The sequence below is a fragment of the Asterias amurensis genome, chromosome 14 (genome assembly GCF_032118995.1).
Source record: "Asterias amurensis chromosome 14, ASM3211899v1".
In the NCBI taxonomy this organism is placed as follows: domain Eukaryota; kingdom Metazoa; phylum Echinodermata; class Asteroidea; order Forcipulatida; family Asteriidae; genus Asterias; species Asterias amurensis.
The window spans coordinates 4,463,858-4,485,528 of record NC_092661.1 but is presented as its reverse complement, the minus strand read 5'-3'; the positions used below and the strand labels follow the sequence as shown (position 1 = coordinate 4,485,528).

General features: G+C 39.4%; 1 protein-coding gene across 2 annotated transcripts in view; it reads right to left on the bottom strand.

The window, feature by feature from the left end:
• LOC139946718 (RING finger protein 17-like) overlaps window positions 1-21,671 on the bottom strand; it is a 227,792-nt gene that overhangs the window by 113,695 nt on the left and 92,426 nt on the right. For both annotated transcript variants that reach the window (XM_071944371.1, XM_071944372.1), the window contains exons 30-32: window positions 15,736-15,822; window positions 11,471-11,767; window positions 10,159-10,306 (exon numbers count right to left, since the gene is read on the bottom strand). In XM_071944371.1, the coding sequence (XP_071800472.1) occupies window positions 10,159-10,306; window positions 11,471-11,767; window positions 15,736-15,822 (532 nt within the window). The remainder of the gene's footprint in view (window positions 1-10,158; window positions 10,307-11,470; window positions 11,768-15,735; window positions 15,823-21,671) is intronic.

The window sequence follows — 21,671 nt, the reverse complement described above, 5'->3', positions numbered from 1 at the left end:
TAAACGCACACAACTTCGTGCGAGGAGGTTGTTTTTTCTTTCATTATTATCTCGCAACTTCGACGACCGATTTTATGCATATGTTGAGATACACCAAGTGAGAAGACTGGTCTTTGACAATTTACCAATAGTGTCCACAGCCTTTAAAAAAGGCAACGTTTTTTGTTCACACGTTTTTTGTTCACTAGTGACGATTATCCTCTATTGGTTTTGAACACAGTTCTCCAGCTTTGGCATTTCCACACCAAATAGCCGCCACTGTTGTCACGATTCCTTTGTCGCGCGGACTTGTTTGACCCCACGTTTTTCAGAAATTTGGCTTGGAGCGTTCTGGAGAAATACCCATTTTTACCATCTTTAACGTGAGGTAAGAGACTTGTTAAATTTTTCATGCTTCCTGGATGGACTGCAGCTATTAGAAAACTGCAATATCTATATATTTGAGATCATCCTTTATTGGCTGTTTAAGACTAGTCTTATCATCGAGTTAGGACGAGACTCGTCCTAACTTAGAATAATAGCCACACGTTTTGTGTATTCCCTAGGACTACAATGTATCCTAAGTTTAGGACCAGTCCCAACCCTTTGTGAAATCGACCCCTGTACTTTTAAATAATAAATACTAATCTAGAACTGTTGATTGACACTAGAATGATGCAAGGTTGGTTAGCGCTGAGCGGTCAAGGTGTCTCAATCCCCTACTGATTGATCAAACCCCTTGTTGGGTTTATGATTGCATCTAATCACTATTACTTCATTTATATCTGCAAAATTCAACAAATTACAACAAAATTAGAAAATAATTGCTAAGTGAAAAATGGCCTGTTGTGGCTTAGAGGTTAAAGGCAGTGGACACTATTGGTAATTACTCCAAATAATTAATAGCACAAAACCTTACTTGGTAACGAGTAATGGGGAGAGGTAGTATATAAAACATTGTGAGAAACGGCTCCCCTCTGATGTGGAGTATTTTTTGAGAGAGGTAAATTTCCACAATTTGATTTTGAGACTTCAGATTTAGAATCAAGCATCAGAAAGCACACAACTTTGTGTGACAAGGTCATTATTATCTCCCAACTTCGATGACCGATTGAGCTCAAATTTTCACAGGTTTGTTATTTTATGCACATGTTGAAATACACCAAGTGAGAAGACTGGTCTTTGACAATTACCAATAGTATCCAGTGTCTTTGTTATTTTCTGATCAGCACAGAGATGGTTTGAGTCCTGGTCAAACGAAGTCCTGTGGGAGGGACTCAACGAAACAAAGCCAAACTTGAGCTCTCTCTAGAAGATGATCAGAGCATACTGATTGAAACGTCGAGTTGAAACCAACGGTTCTTTTCAGAACCACTCCAACTCATTTAGAGATAGTCACTACATGGTGTAAACCTTTCCATATCGTGTTTCCACCCGGCAAACTTCCAAATCCTACTTAGCCATTGGACACTTTCAGTAAACAGTATTGTCCAAAGGCCCACACTTCGTGTATCATAACTTACAATATAAAATAACAAACCTGTGAAAATTTAGGCTCAATTGGTCATCGGAGTCGGCAGAAAATAACGAGAAAACCCACGCTTGTTTCCGTACGTTTCGCTGTGTCATGACATGTGTTTAAAATAAATCAGTAATTCTCGATAATCGAGAATTGATAATTGTTTTAATGTTTCCTCAAAAAGTAAAGCATTTCATGGAATAATATTTCAAGACAAGTCTTTCACCATTACCTTCTGTAAACCATGTAAGTTATTTGTAAATCTGTGAACTGTGAATCTGTGAAAGTGTATAATGGCTTTAAACTGAAGCTTAAATGAGCCTTTTGAAACCCCTGAATACAAATATATACCAGGCTTCAAGACTGGGAACTGACTTTATAGTCAATCGCCATGTCGGGTTCACCAATTAACAAGTTATGTACTTGTAAACATGCCAAGTACCACCCTTCAACAGCATCATTTTCACTCAAGAAGCGATAATCAAAAGCGATAGACAAAAGATCACGCCGGGAATAACACGCAGGCCAGTGCCACTGCTGCTGCCCCTGGTCTTGGCCTTGGTGCCCCTTTAAAAGTTCCCCTTTGACTTTTAAGATTTTCCAATGGAAATACCCTTTGCAAAATGAAGGTGGCCTTGTTTTTTTTTTTTTTTTTTTTTCCGACACTTAGAATTTTAATGGGAACTGTTGTCATTCATTTCAATACATTTATTTCAATGTTGCCATAAAGTTACATTTGTGTACATCATTAAAGTTAATATACATGGTAATGAATAAATAATGGCAAACCACAGATGAAGTAAAGACAATAACAATTTACACCGAAGTTGAGTAGATAATGACAAACAGGACAACATCTAGGCATAGGGTGAAGCAAAGCTTTTGTTCCCATACCTACGGACAGACAAAAGACGAACAAAACAAACAAATACACCAACAGACTACCACAACACTGACTTACATACAAAACATGTACATGTATGGGTACAAAGACAAACATCATCCGGAAAATATATCATAACTTTAACTAAAGCCTTGCCTTTTTAAAGATGAAATTCAAGGCCTGAAAGATTCTGTCAGTTCAATAACCGGCACGATGCATAAAGTAAATAATTGAAATAACAGCCGATGATCGTGATATTCCTCTTCAACGACCGACAAAAAAATAGAAAAAAGCATAAAAATGTTTTCGGATGCGTCAGTGAGACTGAAGTCCGTCTCCGATTAAGTAGCAATGCGAAGCAAAGTGTGTTTGAGTTTCCGGGTGGGAGTGATTTCAAGCGTTGGGTTACCCCTCACGGGAGACGGACCGGCTGAAATTAGAGCTTTTAAAAATGGATGAAATGAAAAGATGATTGCGTAAAGAGAACCTGTACGAAGACCGAAGTGATGAGGAACAAATTCATTTTTGATTAGAGCGGTACTATGGTAACCTCCTTTATAGCATCCGGTTTAAATTTGAGATGTCTTCATAAAGAGGTAAATAAGTTGACAGCCAGAGAAATAGTGGTCCGGAAGGAGAGCTTGGTAGAACTAGATCTATCATCTTTCGTTTTCTTCATATTTCGGTTAACTCTCGACAGAGGATTCTGCAAAAGCTTCTGGAATTATGGAGTAAGACCATAACTTTAATTTTTGGTTGTATTTTGTTTTCTTTTCCTTTACGGATGTCGTTATTTTAACCCTTTAGAGAGCAAAGAAGCAGCAACTGCAAAAGTCTTCGCTTATTACATACATGTAACTATTGCACTGACACTAACAGGCACCTACAGTGTTTAAAGCAGTTCCATCGACTTGAGACTAATGTCACAGTATTGTTTTCTGCCAAACGACTCTCTACCATGTACCATACCCAACATTTCATCAAAGTGTTCAGCACTGAAATTAGCTGAAAACAACTTGCTTAGCAAGAACAGGTTACCCATTAAAATGCTATGCACCGTACATTGGTTAGAACAGTTACCAGCTTATATTTGTGCAAAACAACATTTCCTGCTTGACAGCTTAAAGAAAGCACTCATCTGCCGTCAATGCACCAGTGAGGGCAGAGATGGTTCTTGTGATTGATTTAGCCGAGTAGCGCATATTAATGTTGCACAGGCTGCATACTCCCCACCAGGGAGCTGAGATGGTTTAAGGAGTGAATTAAGGCCTAGTGATCAGAGATAAGAATGTGAAGCACTTTAGGACGCCCTCCGGGTGTGAAAAGCTCAATATAAAAACTGGCTATTATTATTATTATTATAAACATCATCAAAGGCCATATTTGATGTTCAACAATAGAAAAGTGCATTTATGAGTACACACTTAGTTTTGATAATTTTTCACCACAAAAGATTTGAACATGAGAAACACTTTATACATAAATCAGTTCTGAGGGTTATTGTTTGTTTGCAAAAACAATTTGCTTTCAAGATAGACATTTCAGCGCCTTCAGTAACTTCTTGGTAGATACATGCCCTATTTCAGACTTTGATATTATTATTGTGGTGCGATTTTTTTTATAGAAACTGTACAGTACCATTGGAGGATTCTTTGGGAATTGTGGGGTGCACCCGGATAATGTTTGAACAGAAAATTTTAAAAGGAAAGGGACAACAGAAAACGGATGGGGAAAGTCCGCAATGTCCGGCCAGAGATGCAGTTCAACGTTCTTGTGAAAAACTTAGTTTTGCTGAGTTTTTTGGGGGGCAAGTACGAGTAGACAAAACTTTCACAAGTGATTATTATTGTACCTCTCATAATAAGTTTCCCTATAAGTCAGTAATATAATGATGGAAACAAATCTACATTATATGACTCTACCTTTAATATAGAAAGGGTCTCTCTATCTTCTTAACGTGGCCAATAAAGTTTTAAAAACCATGGTGTTTGAACTCATCGTTTCACAAAACCGTCTGCCCCCCCCCCCCCCCCAACCCAAATCAATATAAATGATTGTCCATGGGTGGAAAGTCGCTGGATGCAAGAAACTGTTCCCCAAGATTTCCCAGGGGTGGACTGTCTCAATATAAGAATTGCTGTTTTTCAGCCTTGGTGTGTGGGAGCGTGTGCATGCACCGGAATAATAGATCCTAGAGTAGTGGAAATGATGGGAATATTATCTGCACAAACTCAAATTATCAACCAGCAGTGACTTGAAAGAGTACCGGCAGAGACCCCAGAAGTATTTACTTCAGCACTCTCCAGAAGATGAGTAAAGTATTGTGTTTAAAGCATCGAGACCCCATCAGGGTTCAATTTCATGGCTCTGCTTACCGCCCAATTCTGCGCTTACAATCATGATTCCCCACTTATGTGCAAGCGCCGAATTTCTGCGCTAGCCTTGTAAGCGTAGAATGTCTAGTAACGTGGAGTACGCACGCGCAGAAGCCCAAATTCGCTGCTAACTCGTGAAATACGCTTGCCGTAAGCACAGAATTCCCTGCTTTCATAAGCGCCGATTCTGTGCTTACGGTAAGCAGAGCCATGAAATTGGGCACAGCTCTTTTCAGAGCCAGCACTCCTCCCGAAAACGAGAGTTACCCATGGTTGCACCAGAGCTGCCAATATATATTCATCTGAAGCCGTGTTCCGCCATTGGACTTTTTTTTTTTTTTAAGTAATGCAACTTTTCTGTAGAATGACAAAAAATGAATGCAATTGGGACGGTCCCTCCCTGTTAAAACTAGCAGGCCTAAGAAGGTCGCGAAAGACTTTCGCGCAACCACAGTATTTCATCAAGGACGAAAAATAAATAAATGGGGGAGCTCCACACTATGAACACCGCGACCACGCTGTTATTAAACGCTATGTGCGCATCACAGAATATAAGTCCAGGTGGGAACGCATGCCTAGAATTACACCCAAGCCAGTTACGATAACTTTCTCGGTGGCAGCGGAAGAAAAAGTCCAGTTCAACATAACATGGACAAAGTTTCCATAATCAGGGAAATTTTAAAATGTGTTCATTATCTTGCACAATGGGCAACAGACACAATAACCCTGAGCCCTCCGATCACAATTCTCCAATCACCTGATCACAAGAACCAATCAGAGCAGTGACCGACTCTACACTGAAACCACTGAATCCTTATAAATAGATCAACATACACATGTAATGTATGTCTTACACTTGGTCAGATCCAAGTTTAAAGGCAGTGGACACTATTGGTAATTACTCAAAGTATTTTTTATCATAAAACTTTCTTGATTACGAGTAATGGGGAGAGGATGATAGTGTAAAACATTGTGAGAAACAGCTCCCTCTGAAGTGACGTAGTTTTCGAGAAAGAAGTAATTTTCCACGAATTTGATTTCGAGACCTCAGATTTAGAATTTGAGGTCTCAAAATCAAGCATCTGAAAGCACACAACTTTGTGTGACAAGGGTGTTTTTTCTGTCATTGTTATCTCGCAACTTCGACGACCAATTGAGCTCAAATTTTCACAGGTTTGTTATTTTATGCATATGGTGATATACACCAAGTGAGAAGACTGGGCTTTGACAATTACCAATAGTGTCCACTGTCTTTTAAAAAAACATGCAAATCTCATTAGAAAGTCCTCATACACGTGTACATGGGTGGCCAAATGAAGTTTCATTAATCAAACAAATTATTTATGTGTATGAAAAAAAGTTGCTTTATAATAATCCTGCAGGCATGGCTAACTTGAAACTGATTTGTTTAATCCACAAGAATGTTTTGTTTTTATCTCTACATTTCCCAATGTAACTGAAAATAATCCCACACACACGGTGAACTTGAAAATGATTTGTATAATCCCAAAAAGAAAGAAAAAATTGTTAACTTGAACATTTTCATAACTGAAAATAATCCCACATGCACGACCAACTTGAAAATGAGTTGCCTAATCCTAAAAAAGAAATGGTTAAAGGGTCTATGTAACTTTTGTAGGACAAAAAACACAATGTCCACAGATTTACACTAAACTTACACAGTTTGAAGATAATGATAGTAGAAAGCTTCCCTGAAAATATTACGTGCTGAGGTGCTGTAGTTTTTGGGAAATGAGTAAAACAAAGTCATGAAAATAATTTTCGTCTCACGAGACGAAAATTATTTTAATCATTTACAAACGCATTTTCATGACATTGTTTTACTCATTTCTGAAAAACTACAGCACCTCAGTAAGTAATATTTGAAGGGAAGCTTGCCACTATCATTATCTTCAAACCCTGTAAATTTAATGTAAATCCATGGACATTTTGAAAAGGTATCCAAATCCTTTAACTCCACCTTTCCCACCTAAAGCAGATTGTATACACTCGAGGGAATTTAGGAACATCCAGGAACGCTCAAAATATGTTGGGTGACCGAGAACAGACCTTTCTATCCACAGTGTAATATTGGAATATGAATAGACTTGTATCATAACATGTTTTATACTTTGTACTATTGAAAGCTGCTGTAGGCTTGGGAAGGTACATGTACATGTAGTGCATTCTGCTCGAGCCCGGATTAATTTCAAACTTCTCGTCATTGTTTTTCAAATGTATTCACTCTGCAGCACCTTCATATCTTCAAGAACTCATTTCTTTCAAATCATCCGCCTATGCAACCCGCTCATCGTACGACAAAACACTTCTTCACATGAGTAAAACTAAATCACGCGTGGGAGATCATGCCTTTCAAGCCGCTGCTCCCCGGCTCTGGAATTCCCTTCCCCGTCACATCCGGGAAGCCAACACACTGGAACGGTTCAAAAATATGCTAGAAACCAATTTAATTGTTTAGTCTGGCTTCTTTTTTTTTTTTGCTTGTACTGTTTTTGTATCTTTGTCATTGCATTGTTTGTTTCTTTGTATATTGTAAAGGGCTCCGTTCTTTGTGGGGCGCTATATAAATGCTTTCATTATTATTATTATACCAACCTGGCTCCTACATGCATGTAGTTGATGGAACCCATGCCTATCCTTACGGACTGTGACCCATGCTAACCCTGTTTCAGCCCCAGGAGTACAGCCTTTAAAGTTGATTTTGGGTCAGAACCCACAATTAGTTAAGTGTAGCCCTCGCCCTGATGTCGTTGGGTTCAAATCCCATCACTGCCACCAAATGTAAAAAATAAACGTAACAATGGTGAAGTGGTCGTCCAGCCTTGTGAGGTGGGCAATATCTCATTTACAAAAAAAATAAACAGTTTGTTATTGCCCTTTTTAAAGGAACACGTTGCCTTGGATCGGTCGAGTTGGTCTTTGAAAAGCGTTCTGTAACCGTTTGTTGTAAAATGTATATGGTTAGAACGATATTGTAAAAGTAGAATACAATGATCTACACAAATATGCCTCGAAACTGCGTGGTTTTCTTTTTACCCTGTCGACTAACACGGTCGGCCATTTATGGGAGTCAAAATTTTGACTCCCATAAATGGCCGACCGTGATAGTTCGCGACGTAAAAGGAAAACCGTGCAATTTCGAGTGATACTTGTGTGGATCATTATATTCTACTTTTAAAACATCTTTCTAACCATATGCATTTCATAACAAACTGTTTCAAACGCTTTTAATAGACCAACTCGTCCGATCCAAGGCAACGTGTTCCTTTAAGATTGATTACCAAGCGTGTACCTTCTTTTTAAATTCACCTGTTGGCCTTTTGTCCGGCAGTCCAGAACAACAGATTGGGTAGTTTTCAACCCACTGATATTTCAACAAAATACCCACAGGGGTTTTTCTGCCTCGGACATAATAAAAAGACAGGAAAAGGAGAAAGATGACCGGTCGCTGGCTGCTCCTTTCCTTGTTATTGTCTTCATGGACATGATGGAAACTCCTCAAGGAAATCAAGACGTAATTCTACGGGGGTATTTTGGATATAAAGATATTTTCCACGAATAAAAACACCTGGGTACGTGGATATGATGACACTCTGACCCAGGAAATGAGTTTTAAGTCGGATTTGGATTTAATATCTTTTCATTAATGCTCGAAGTTGTTTACCACAAAGCTCTACAAAACAAGTTAAAATTAACTTTTGTCCATTATAAAGAAGAGGAACAAAATCAGGCACAGTAGCCCTTCCGTCAACACAATGCGCATAATTAAGCTGAGGTGATGTGTCTTGAGACATTGTTTGTCGGCTCAATAATACAGATACAGGTAACCATGTATAGATAAACTAAGCAGATTAAAATTGTCATCTTATTGTTGACTTAAAAGTGTAAAACCTGTAAAAGAAAATAATAAAACTACTGCTGGCAGTTGTTGACCACAAAGTTCGACAAAACAAGTTTTATAACAGTTCACCTTCGTTTGTCTATTATAAAGAAGATTTTTTTTTACCAAAATCATGCACTACCACTATGGAGAGATTAAAATTGCCCAAGGAGAGATTAAAATTGCCCATTTCGTAGTTGATCTTTAAAAGTGCAAAACCTATAACAAAATTTATGATTAAATACATTGTCGTCATTGCTTGAAGTCGTTGACCACAAATAAAACAAAATAAGTTACAATAAAACTAACTTTCGTGCATCATACATGTACTCGTGTAAAGAAGAACAAGTGTACACCAAAATGAGACACTTAAAGATTCAAATTGTTCATCTCATAGTTGACTTTTAAAAGTGCAAAACCTGTAAAAAAAAAAGATTATAACAAAACTGCTTTGGGCAAAGATTATACAATGGTGAACAATCCGAGGGAAAGCTGAAAAACAAAATTCAGGGACAATACATTGTTACTGATGACGTTAGCTTGCAATTAATAAAAAAACCCAGACAGGCTAGCTTGGAGAAGAGTCAGGATGAAATGAGAAATGTTTCAGGGCTTTTGAGTTGGTGCACTTTTCCTGTATGCAAGGTTGCCTCGGGCAAAGCTAAAAGCCATTCATGGTAAGGGGCTACCAGAAGAATGCATTTAAGATTAAAATTAACTCAGGGGGCTAGAGGTAACACTTGATATTCCTCAAAAACAGTCTAGACTGTAGGATGGAGGGCAACTTGCACCAGGCAGGGAGTCCCAAAGAGATTCAGTACGTTGAATAAAACTGTTTGAAGGGCTCTTTGTTCTACATTTGTACATCTCGGCAAACATGGCAAAGCTGGAGAGTATGAGTATTGGTGAAAACAAGCAGAAACCCTGGGTTCGAGCTCAAACACCCCGATAGGTGAAAGTGATTTTCCATGGTAATCACCTTTAAGAACCCTGGTTGGAACCCCTGACCGGAGCCCGTGGATCAAATTTCCAGTCCCTACCTGATTTTGTGGTGATTTAAAACAGAAATCTCCTCATTGTCTTCATTTAACAAGTTGATGTGATGTTTCAATAAGTTGTTGTGCCTAGTCATTTTGTTCTTATAAGTAGCCCTATGAAGTGGTCCCCTACAGTTGGCTACAAAATGCGCCACAGCAAAACCTGACAAGGCGCTACATCGATGGGCTGTCAAAACTCTGCATACTGTACATGTACCTATCATAAGAACAAATCAGGCCTGTATGTTTGTTTTTGAAAGGGCAAGGGCACCAAGGCATTTTCTCCTTGGTAAAGGGCACCCTATGAGGAGCTTGTAAATTACCACTGGAGCACTTCAAGGGCACCAAGGCAATGACCAGCGGGCATGGAGCCAATCACATTAATCACTCTATGAAGTATCAGACCTGACCAATGAATATGTCCTATCCCAAATGCAAATTTAACATTAAATTCTTGTCCTTACCTGGTTTGGGTTCAACGACACCCGGTAGGCTTGACGCCATCTCATTCAGACCTTCGCAGATACTTTGGAGTTTGACAAGCTGTCGGTACATCTCCGCCTGGGTGGCGTCCTTCAGGTGTGGCTCCTCCGCCCAGGGACAAATAAACATCTGTAAAGTTGATAACAAACATGGTGGTCAGGTTGGTGTAGTGATATCTTTCGTTAGCTTCAACCTCTTAGACCCAGGTGCGAATCACACCGGGGGGGGGGGGGGGGGGGGGGGGGGGCTGCTGGGGCATTGAAGTGGATTAGGTTTTCAGTTCCGTTCAACTCTAGGACCCTGGTTCAAATCACACGGGGGGCATTAGATATGGATTGGGTTTTCAGTTCCCACCTTTGTCACAATGTAGATTAAATTGTGCCTTTTTTCAAATTGTATTACTATTGTTATTATATTCATAAATAACCCAAACAGTTTCTCTACTCCTATTGGTGGAGAGCGCGTCACCTGGGGGTGTTTAAACCTTTGATAATGACCAGCTGGAGCTGTTTATAACAAGCTGGCTTCCGCGTGTCGGGCACGCAAAATTATCACGCGAAACGCATTTCATAGCTATCTAAGCGCGCAAGCGTACACACAACCCATGCGCATCGAACAGATTCTTCACAAATTTTTGAAAAAAATATTTCAAACCTCGAAGTTTCAATGGTTAAAGTGTCTACAACTGTATTTTTTAAAGTTTTTTTAACAAAAAGGCATTTATGAATGGGAATAAAAGAGTAGTGACTCGTTCTTAAACATCCGTTTAAAACCTTGCAGGGTCGTTGCCATTCGATAAAGGCCGGAGCCGAACACACGGCCGCCGACCCTGCCGGCTTTAAACGGCCGTTGAAGAACTCGTCGTTACCCCTTTATTCCTTTAGTTTTGTTTCAACAGATGTGGAGGTATACAACTCAATTTATTCAAACTTCAAATATACCAGAAAAAAACCCAGAGTTGATGGAACAATCAATCAATTAACACAACTACTGTAGGTGGCATAAACAATAGCATGACTTAAACAAAGGTTATTCACAAAGGTTAAGCACGAAAATTTGCTTAGCATGAAATTTCTTCCTTGATAAAAACAGAATTACATTGTACCAACCAAATATCCATTTGTTGCATTTTGCTTTTTGCTGATATTCAGCTGTTGTTTGCTCATCCTGAAAATCACGTGGAAATTGGGTTGGTGATCCTGTTTTTATCAAGGCAACAATTTCATACTAAGCAAATTTTTGTGCTTAGCAGCTCTATGAAATTGGGCCCAGTCCACAAATTACTATATTTACCAAATCCGGTTGGTCGATATGCGTCACCGACACAGCAAAGTCCACCCCTATTCCAGGCAAAGTCATCGGTTGGTATTTGACATCCGGTCCCGCCATACAACCGTTGCTGCTACGTTCAATCAGCTGATTGGTGGTTGTCATGGTAACGTCATCATCATCTTTGCGAGGGTTGTGTGAGTCCATCTCGTTGAGGTCGTCCGTTTCCGCAAGTCCCTGAGCGAGTATTAGGCTGGAGATGCTCTGACCATTCGGTAGGAGGAGGTCAACTTTCAACGGGTCACGCTCACTGCAGAGCGACTGTTTCAAAAACAATCCAAAGTAAAAAATAATCAAAAATTAAGTCAAGAACAAGAGGTCCCCCCGATACACTCAGCTTAAGAAGAAGTTAAAGCCGTCCCGGCAGATTTCTTACCTTCGCCCCAGGACCCAATTGCATAGAGCTGCTTAAGCACATGAACACTCTATAATTATAACAACTGTTTTTTTCTACAGCGCTTTATACATGTTGTAGTATAGCACTTGGCTATTGGTTGGGCCCTGAGTCTAGGCTGGATAAAAGTGTAGAGGATGAAACGTCTTACAAGGTTAGCAGCTGGCTCAAGACTGCCTCGTGGCTGGCCCGCTCGCACAGTCCAGCCACTGACACGCTTGGGTGACTTTATTGTATTCCAATCGTAATGTCTACAACATAATAATGTACATCACTACAATGTACACCAGAAGGGCATCTCAAAGCGCTTCCAACATTAGTACCCCTGGTCACTTGGCCAATTAATTCATTCCTTAAATCATATCAGCTTCCTGGGGAGTATGCAGCCTGTGCTACCAAATATGTAGCGCCCTAAGCTAAATCAATCACAATGAATTTAAAAAGGTGATCCCTCTGCACCCTCATTCAATGTTATATCGTAAACCCCGGTGTGATCCCTGGCTAAACGGCAGTTAAAGCTTGGTTCAAACCTCCTCCAAATGCAATGCGATGTGAATTTTGGCGTCACAAATTCGCAACAAATAATTCGCAACAATCGAGCTGTGCTCAACTCCTGCGAAACATTTGTTGCGAAAACAGCCATGTGATGTCAAAATTTGCGCCACATTCGCATTGGCATTTGCAGGAAGTATGAACCGAGCTTAATCTGTTAATGGTTGTATGGCCTCTGACTGGCACCCTTAAAGATATTGGACACTATTGGTAATCGTCAAAGACTAGCCTTCCCAGTTGGTGTATCTCAACATATGCATAAAATAACAAACCTGTGAAAATTTGAGCTCAATTGGTCTTCGATATTGCGAGATAACAATGAAAGAAAAAACACCCTTGTCACACGAAGTGAGTGTGCGTTTAGATGGTTGATTTCGAGACCTCAAATTCTAAATCTGAGGTCTCGAAACCAAATTCATGGAAAATTACTTCTTTTTCGAGACCTCAAATTCTAAATCTGAGGTCTCGAAATCAAATTCGTGGAAAATTACTTCTTTCTCAAAAACTATGTTACTTCAGAGGGAGCCGTTTCTCACAGTGTTTTATACCATCACCATCTCCCTATGACTCGTCAAAAAGAAAGGTTTGATGCCAATAATTATTTTGAGTAATTACCAATAGTGTCCACTGCCTTTAAACAGTGTTATTGAACAAATAACAGGACCACACAATAGATACATGTAGCTCAGTTAATTAATTGCAAGCACATTAATCTTAGGAGGTCTCAGTTTCAAAAGTAATTTTTTCTTTGCTTTATTTTTTATTTAATTATTCAGGCCCCAAATTAATTGATAATTTCCAACAACTTTGCCAAAAGTAAAGAACAACATTTCCTGTTACAGTGGATGCTTGAATGTTGATGGTAATGGATTTTTTTTTGAAACCCTCTTTTCTTTATCATATTTGTTAAATCAACCCATAGGGACCTGAATTTCTATTCACAAAAAATTATATCATGTTGGGATGATCAATGCCATTTGAATGTTTATTTGTCTGTGATGATTGCTTTTGAATGAATTTACGCTTCAGACCCCAGAAAATTATCAAAATACGTTTATAAATAAGCAGTCAAGGGCATCAAGGCATAAAAAGAAAACAGTGGACTCATTGGGTTAATTTCTTTCCCGATTCAGAAATTTGTCTTGGTAAAAATCAAATTTTACATCTTGAACGGTCCTGGACTAGTTCGGACTGGAATACAATAAAAAAAAACAAGGGTAATTTTATTTTGTGTTTTGCACGTCTGCGGTTTCTATTGTGATGTACATAATCATATAAGCAGTCAAAATTTGACGCTTCGGTTAGTTTTGTTGTCCTGTTAAGTATTCTTAAATAAGATTTATGGAAATTAAACCGAAAAAGTTTCTTAGAAATATCTGGTAAGCAAAACTAATTAAGCAGCATACCAGTCACAAATAATACACATGACTTGGTATTTTAGCTGGTAACGTTTTTCCCTGGTAAGCATTATTTTGTTTTGCTTAAAAAATAGCTAGTGTTTGTGGTTAAAGACAGTGGACACTTCTCACTTGGTGTATATCAACATATGCATAAAATAATGAACCTGTGAAAGTTTGAGCTCAATTGGTAGTCGGAGTTGCGAGATAACTGTGAAAGAAAAAGACACCCTTGTCACACTAAGTTGTGTGCTTTTAGATGCTTGATTTTGAGACCTCAAATTCTAAACTTGAGGTCTCGAAATCAAATTCGTGGAAAATTACTTCTTTCTCGAAAAGTATGTCACTTCAGAGGTAGCCGTTTCTCACAATGTTTTATATTATCAACTATTCGTTACCAAGTGAGGTTTTATGCTGATAATTATTTTGAGTAATTACCAATAGTGTCCACTGCCTTTAAGTAGCTCCATGAAATTAGGTCCAAGTGTTGTATAAGCAGCTTTTGGTAACTTCCAAGTGATATCAGGTAACGATTAAAGTTTACCATTATATTTTATCCTCTACATATATTAATATTTAGAAATAGCCGTACAAGCATTAAAGGGATGCTGCAGTGAATTAAAATAAAACAGTTAATTTTGCTGTCAATTATTTCTGATATATGTATTGAACATCAATAAAATGTGTTTTGTTTTTTCCCCCGACATATCTCACCTGCGTAATTATAGCCTTGCTCAAGGCAGTCGAATTGTTCACTCCGAAAAAAGACCGCCGCTGTATAAAAACCCACCCGTATTCACTGTGCGTAAAACCCACCCGTATTCACTGTGCGTAACATCGCACGACATGATGCCCCCGTACACTATCCGCATGCGGAGGCCGTCAGGCCGACAGCCTTGTAGGATCTGTGTTGAAGCCACTGACCTCATTACTATAATAAGCGAAGAGTTCCCACGGTCAGCTCATTACCATAATGCCCGCGAAAGACGAGACATGTTTACCTCACACACCACCACCACGGACGCATGATAGGGTCCAAAGGTCGTGATAAGGGAAGTGCGTGATTGGACGTCAAAATGAATAATTCATTTGCCTCACATCCTGTGTTGTCTGATAGGTCTGACGAACGATATACATATTCATGAGCTGCATACTAGCATATCCTCGAGCCCCCCCAATTTCGTCCACTATTGGAATTTTTTCAATACAACACATTAAAACGGGAAGATACAGATCCGACAAGGCTGTCGGCCTGACGGCCTCCGCATGCGGTTAGTGGTGTACGAGTGCGATGACTTGTGTGAACAGTATTCGTGCGATGTGACAGTGTGTATACGGGTTGGTCATTCGGTGTGATCGCACACACCATGCACAGGGTATACGGCGGGTGGGTTTACAGCTGCGTCTTTTCGGAGCGAATAATGCGACTGCCTTGAGCAAGGCTAGCGTAATTAGCGAATAAGCATGCCCCCCCTTTTGTGGATTGTTACCGCCCCCCTACCATCGACGTCTCGTCGGGAATTTAAACATATCTTTGGCAAAAAGTGTCTGGTCCCTAACTACACGCGCCTAGGTACCAGGCCACACAGTGCACATGTCTCTATATGCACACAGCCAGGGTTCCCGACGGCTCGGGTTCCCGACATGACGTCACATGAGGGCTCCCTTTTAGGGGCAGGGTGGGTTCCCCTAATCTCTTGAAAACCATTTTTAAAATACTTGCGCATTAAATGAAAAAAAAAAATAAAAAATCAGGTTTAAAAAGTCATGTTTTATCGTTTAAATAAAAAAAAAAAAAAAAACACTACAGCCACCCTTTAACTACTTGAATTGTTTGATTACACCTGATTTGTAAATATAATGACATTTGTTGAACCCATACGAACCTTTATCAATGCAGTGCATGGCTTCTCCAGAAGGTTGTTGAGGAGAAATACGATAGTTGAAGTCGGCCAGGTATTCTGAGGGGCTTTCTGTCGACAGAAAAAGGGGAGAAAAATGAGTTTTTATTTTTTATTTTTTATTATTTGATTATAGAACAGAGACATCGTAATTTAAAAAAAAAAAGTTTATCTGGATTGTTACTTAAGTTCGGGTAATGAGAATATTTTGTTTTCAAATCCAACGCATTGTAGATAATACTAAATGCAGTTTAAAGGCAGTGGACAGTGTTGGTAAATGTCAAGGACTAGCCTTCCCAGTTGGTGTATCTCAAAATATGCATAACATAACTAACCTGTGGAAATTTGAGCTCAATTGGTCATCAAAGTTGTGAGATAATAATGAAAGAAGAAAACAACCTTGTTACACAAAGTTGCGTGTGTTTTGATGGTTGATTTCGAGACCTCAAGTTCTAAATCTGAGATCTCGAAATCAAATTAGTGGAAATATACTTCTTTCTCGAAAACTATGGCACTTCAGAGGGAGCCGTTTCTCACAATGTTTTATACCATCAACCTCTCCCCATTACTAGTCACCAAGAAAGGTTTTATGCTAATAAATATTTTGAGTAATCACCAATAGTGTCCACTGCCTCTAATCTTTTTGTGAAATAAATAACAATTTTCATTGTATTTTTTATTTTATTTTCCTTTTTTTCTGTAATTCTGTCCTAGTCTTTTTAAAACATTTGTCACACAAACAAGCTTAAGCTGCTGTTCGAGGTGCCTCAAACTTCTGACTCTTGCGAAAACTTGTCCACTCTAGAGGCTGACTTAAGCATTTCATTATTGAAATTGAGTTGTTTCACTAGGAATAATTCCAAGAAGGAATTACAGATTGCTTGGCTTCAAACCCCCAATGACAATGAAGGATTGAAGCAAAATTGTGGCGGCTCCTATTTGTGAGTTGTGCAGGACATTTCAAAGATATTATAATGCAAATGTTTTAAAGACACTGGACACTGTTGGTAATTGTGAAAGATCAGTCTTCTCACTTGGTGTATATCAACATATGCATAAAATAACAAACCTGTGAAAATTTGAGATCAATTGTTCATGGAAGTTGCGAGATAATAATGAAAGAAAAAACACCCTTGTCATACAAAGCTGTGTGCTTTCAGACGCTTGATTTTGAGACCTCAAATTCTAACTCTGAGGTCTCGAAATCAAATTCGTGGAAAATTATTTCTTTCTCGAAAACTACGTCACTTCAGAGGGAGTGGTATTTCACAATGTTTTATACTATCAACCTCTCCCCATTACTCGTATTCAAGAAAGGTTTTATGATCATAACTATTTTGAGTAATTAGCAATAGTGTCCACTGCCTTTAAAGATCTTCCCGTCAAGGGGATATCAACGCCAAGCTGGTAACAGCCAACCTCTCTCACACAAACATTGCTTTAAAGGCAGCGGACACTAATTGGTAATTACTCAAAAAAATTATTAGCATAAAACCTTACTTGGTAACGAGTGATGGGGAGAGGTTGGTAGTATAAAACATTGTGAGAAACGGCTCCCTCTGAAGTAACATAGTTTTCGAGAAAGAAGTAATTTTCCACGAATTTGATTTTGAGACCTCAGATTTAGAATTTGAGGTCTCAAAATCAAGCATCTGAAAGCACACAACTTTGTGTGACAAGGGTGTTTTTTTCTTTCATTCATATCTCGCAACTTCAACGATCGATTAACCTCAAATTTTCACAGGTTTGTTATTGTATGCATAATTATGTTTAGATACACCAAGTGAGAAGACCGGTCTTTGACAATTACCAATAGTGTCCCAGTGTCTTTAACGTGTACGTTTATGAATTGCACAATAAAGAAATTGTGATTCAGTAACTAGACGATAGAACAAATTATAACCAATGTGAATTCAGTGCTTAGTTGGTTGGATTAAAACCCAAAACCTTGTGATTGCAAGTAATAAATAAAATAATAATAATTAGGGAGGCTAATCATCCTTACTCGCAGCTAAGAGCTGAATTGCGAAGGGCGCGGCTACAATGTGTTCGAGAAGCAGGCATGCAAGGGCACCTCTAGTCTTGGTGCAAGACGTTTCTCGTTTCCTTTTCACGCACACCGCAACCAATTCACCGACAGCGCGCGCACCGACTCACCTGACTTATAATCCACTCACCGCCCTGTTTCTCCGGGGCGGTGAGTGAACTAAAGTCAGGTGAGTCGGCGCGCGCGCTGTCGGTGAATTGGTCGTGGTGTACGTGAAAAGGAAACGAGAAACGTCTTGCACCAAGACTAGGGCGCCTCTGGCTGCCAGCCACATCAGTGTTTGATTTTTCCCGAGGGAGGAAAACCGGATGGTCTGGAAAACCCTTGTGGCACAGCACTGCAGTCTATAACCACAATTGGTGCAAGGTTCAAACCAGGCCTGGTAATTCGCGGAGGCAACAAAGGCGATTGCCTCCATACCCCCTGGTCAATGCCTTAAAATGCTTCAGTAACAATTTGCTCATACTGTTCATATAGGTGCCCTTTATGCCTTGGTGCCCTTGCCCTTTCAAAAACAAAGCACACAGGCTTGTTAAAGCCATTGGACCCTTTCGTTGTCCAAGGCCCACACTTCGTGTATCACAACTTCTATATAGAATAACAAACCTGTGAAAATTTAGGCTCAATCGGACGTCGGAGTCGGGAGAAAATAACGGGAAAACCCACCCTTGTACATGTATCTGCACGTTTCGCCGTGTCATGACATGTGTTTAAAATAAATCCGTAATTCTCGATATCGAGATTTTATATTGTTTTACTGTTTTCTCAAAAAGTAAAGCATTTCATGGAATAATATTTCAAGAGAAGTCTTTCACCACTACCTTCTGTAAACCCTGTAAGTTATTTGTAAATCTGTGAATTATTTGGTTTTTTTTTCTGTACCGAAAGGGTCCAATGGCTTTAAGCCAAATAATGGTAATGTTATTTGTTTTATCCGAAAAAGAACATTGCCGTTGCTTTTCACAAGGTTTTACCTTTTCAGCGAACAACACTTGATGCTCAATGCTTTGTTAAGTCCTGCAGCATGCCTTTGGTAAAAAACATCTCCTCGGTTTGCACTTAAGCAAATTAAATCAACTGTGATCATAGAGTACCATCTTGGTCTTGCTTTCTATACTTGATGTCATTAACGATAATGAAAGCCGGTGGTCTTTATAAATAAAACAGAGTAGACTTTTTCCGTCTACATGTATGTCTCCAGGGTGTTCCCCAGGATTGTTTCAAAACTGTGGGGAATTCTGAACCCTAGTTTTTGAAGTTTTGCTTTAGCAAGCTGAATTGGAACAAGGTCCTCGGAATGTTTTGCACATGTTGTTCATTTTGTTTTTATCTGTGTATGTGATCTGAAGTCCTTTAAAGGAACACGTTGCCTTGGATCGGACGAGTTGGTCAAAACAAAAGCGTTTGTAACCGTTTTTTATAAAATGCATATGGTTGGAAAGATGTTTTAAAAGTAGAATACAATGATCCACACAAGTTTGCCTCGAAATTGCGTGGTTTTCCTTCTACTGTGCGAACTAACATGGTCGGCCATTTATGGGAGTCAAAATTTTGACCCCCATAAATGGCCGACGTGTTAGTCGACGAGGTAAAAGGAAAACCACGCAATTTTGAGGCATGTTTGTGTGGATCATTGTATTCTACTTTTACAACATCTTTCTACCCATGTGCATTTTATAACAAACGGTTACAAACGCTTTTCAAAGACCAACTCGACCGATCCAAGGCAACGTGTTCCTTTAAGTTTCCCGGCTTTGTAAACCCCACAATGCATTTACCACTTTTATCGTCCAGTAATCCTCCCTTTCATACAAACCATCCTTTGTCCTGGATGACCACTTTACTCTTATTGGTTCATAAGCCACCAATTGTTAACAAATTGGTAACTAAATTTGATTGGTTTTTGGGTTGAACAAAGAATTGACTAGAGTGGGATTCGACCCAACGACCTCCGGCTTAACGTGCCGGTGCTCTACCAACTGAGCTATCTAGCCAGTTTCCCTTGTGGTTTATATTGATATCTAAATTTGATTGGCTATAATTTTTCTGGACACCTTCCCTTACCCCTTTCTCCTCTTTGTATTGCTATAAATTGATGTCATCTCCCCCCGGTGTGTGTTTACTGTTGCTAATGTTTTGAATTTGCTTACGTTCATCAATTTATCCGTGTGCAAAATGTCACAGTGACAATGGCCAATCGCCTGCTGGCCAACTTGTGACGTCAATATTTGCTTCACATTCGCATTTGCAGGAAGTATGAATAGGGCTTTAATCGGGGTATGCATCACACAACTTATTTCACAGGGTGGAGCCATGATTGGTTGGCAAATGAAACAAAACCCAAAACCATACTCAAGATGTCACAACACCTGCCTCCCAGAACAAGGTAACCAAATACTAAGCAAAGAATATCAAAGTAGATTCTGCATCTTCACAACCCACAGGGAAGATTGCAAGAGAATAGTTAAAGGCAGTGGACACTATTGGCAATTACTCAAAATAATTGTTAGCATAAAAACTGACTTGGTAGTAGCAATGGGGAGCTGTTGATAGTATAAAACATTGTGAGAAACGGCTCCCTCTGAAGTAACGTAGTTTTTGAGAAAGAGGTAATTTCTCACTCAAATAATAAAATACCTCAGCTGAAGCCTTTTATTATGCATCTGAAAGCACACAAAGTATTGCAATAAGGGTGTTTGTTTTTTCTTTCATTATTCTCTTGCAAGTTTGATGACCAATGGAGTCCAAATTTTCTCAGATTTGTTGTTTTATGCAAGCGTGTAATCATGTTAGGCTACACCAAGTGAGAAGACTGGTCTTTGACAGGACACCACAAGTGTCCAGTGCCTTCAAGTTTTGTTAGTCCCTACATAGCCCTGGCGGCCTTACACTTTCGTTTTGTACTACAGTGACGTCCTGGACATCAGGGTACATTTCTGGGGCGGAAAATTTTCACAGCTTCATAACTCAAATTTTACCTGCAAGAAAGCACAAATTTCAACAGATTCACATTCCATGGCAGCATATGTTTTTCTGCGGTGGGTTTTGATCGTCATATATTCTTCACAAATCCGTAATTTTAATGAAATAATGCAGCTCCCAACGTTAAGGAATTCCCATTTTTGTTCGTACTCTCACAGTCTGCCGTGTGTACGCAAGACGCACAAATTTTGAATTGTGTTGTTAACGCTGTGCAGTCAAGATACGGTGAGCGAGAATTCATGCGTCTAAGTTTGCATCATGCGTCTTGCACGCGAATGTATACGCGTACGCACGACAACAGACAACACTGTGAGAAAACGATCGAAACGGGAATATTTTAACGTTGGAAGCTGCATTATTTCACAAAAATGACGGATTTGTGCGGGAAATATGAAGACCAAAACCCATCGCAGAAAAATGTATGCCGCCATGGAATGTGATTCTGTTGAAATTAGTGGCTTGTTGCAGGTAAGATTTAAGTTATGAAGCTGTGAAATTTTTCCGCCCCAAAAACAGGCCTCAATAGTTAGGACTCTGTTCCTGTGTACATGTACAGAGAAAGAGTCCTATATACAGTAGGGCTAGTCCCTACACTGCCCTAAGAGTTAGGATTAATTAGTCCTCTAGGACAGTCCTAAGAGATGTTAAAAACTTAAGGCTGGACATTAGGTGAGACTAGTCTTAACTCTTCGCGGATCCACCCGAGTGCCTTTAATGTTCAGAGCTAAATTAATATCAAGGCAACTTGACGCATATAAAAAAAAACATCAGGAGTCGTTTCTCCAAACTCCAGGGGGCAAATCCTACATGGAGCTAGAACGTTAACAGATAAACAGGATGTGAAGGGCGACTTCAATGAGGTTTTAATTTCATCATGATGACGTAGAGGACA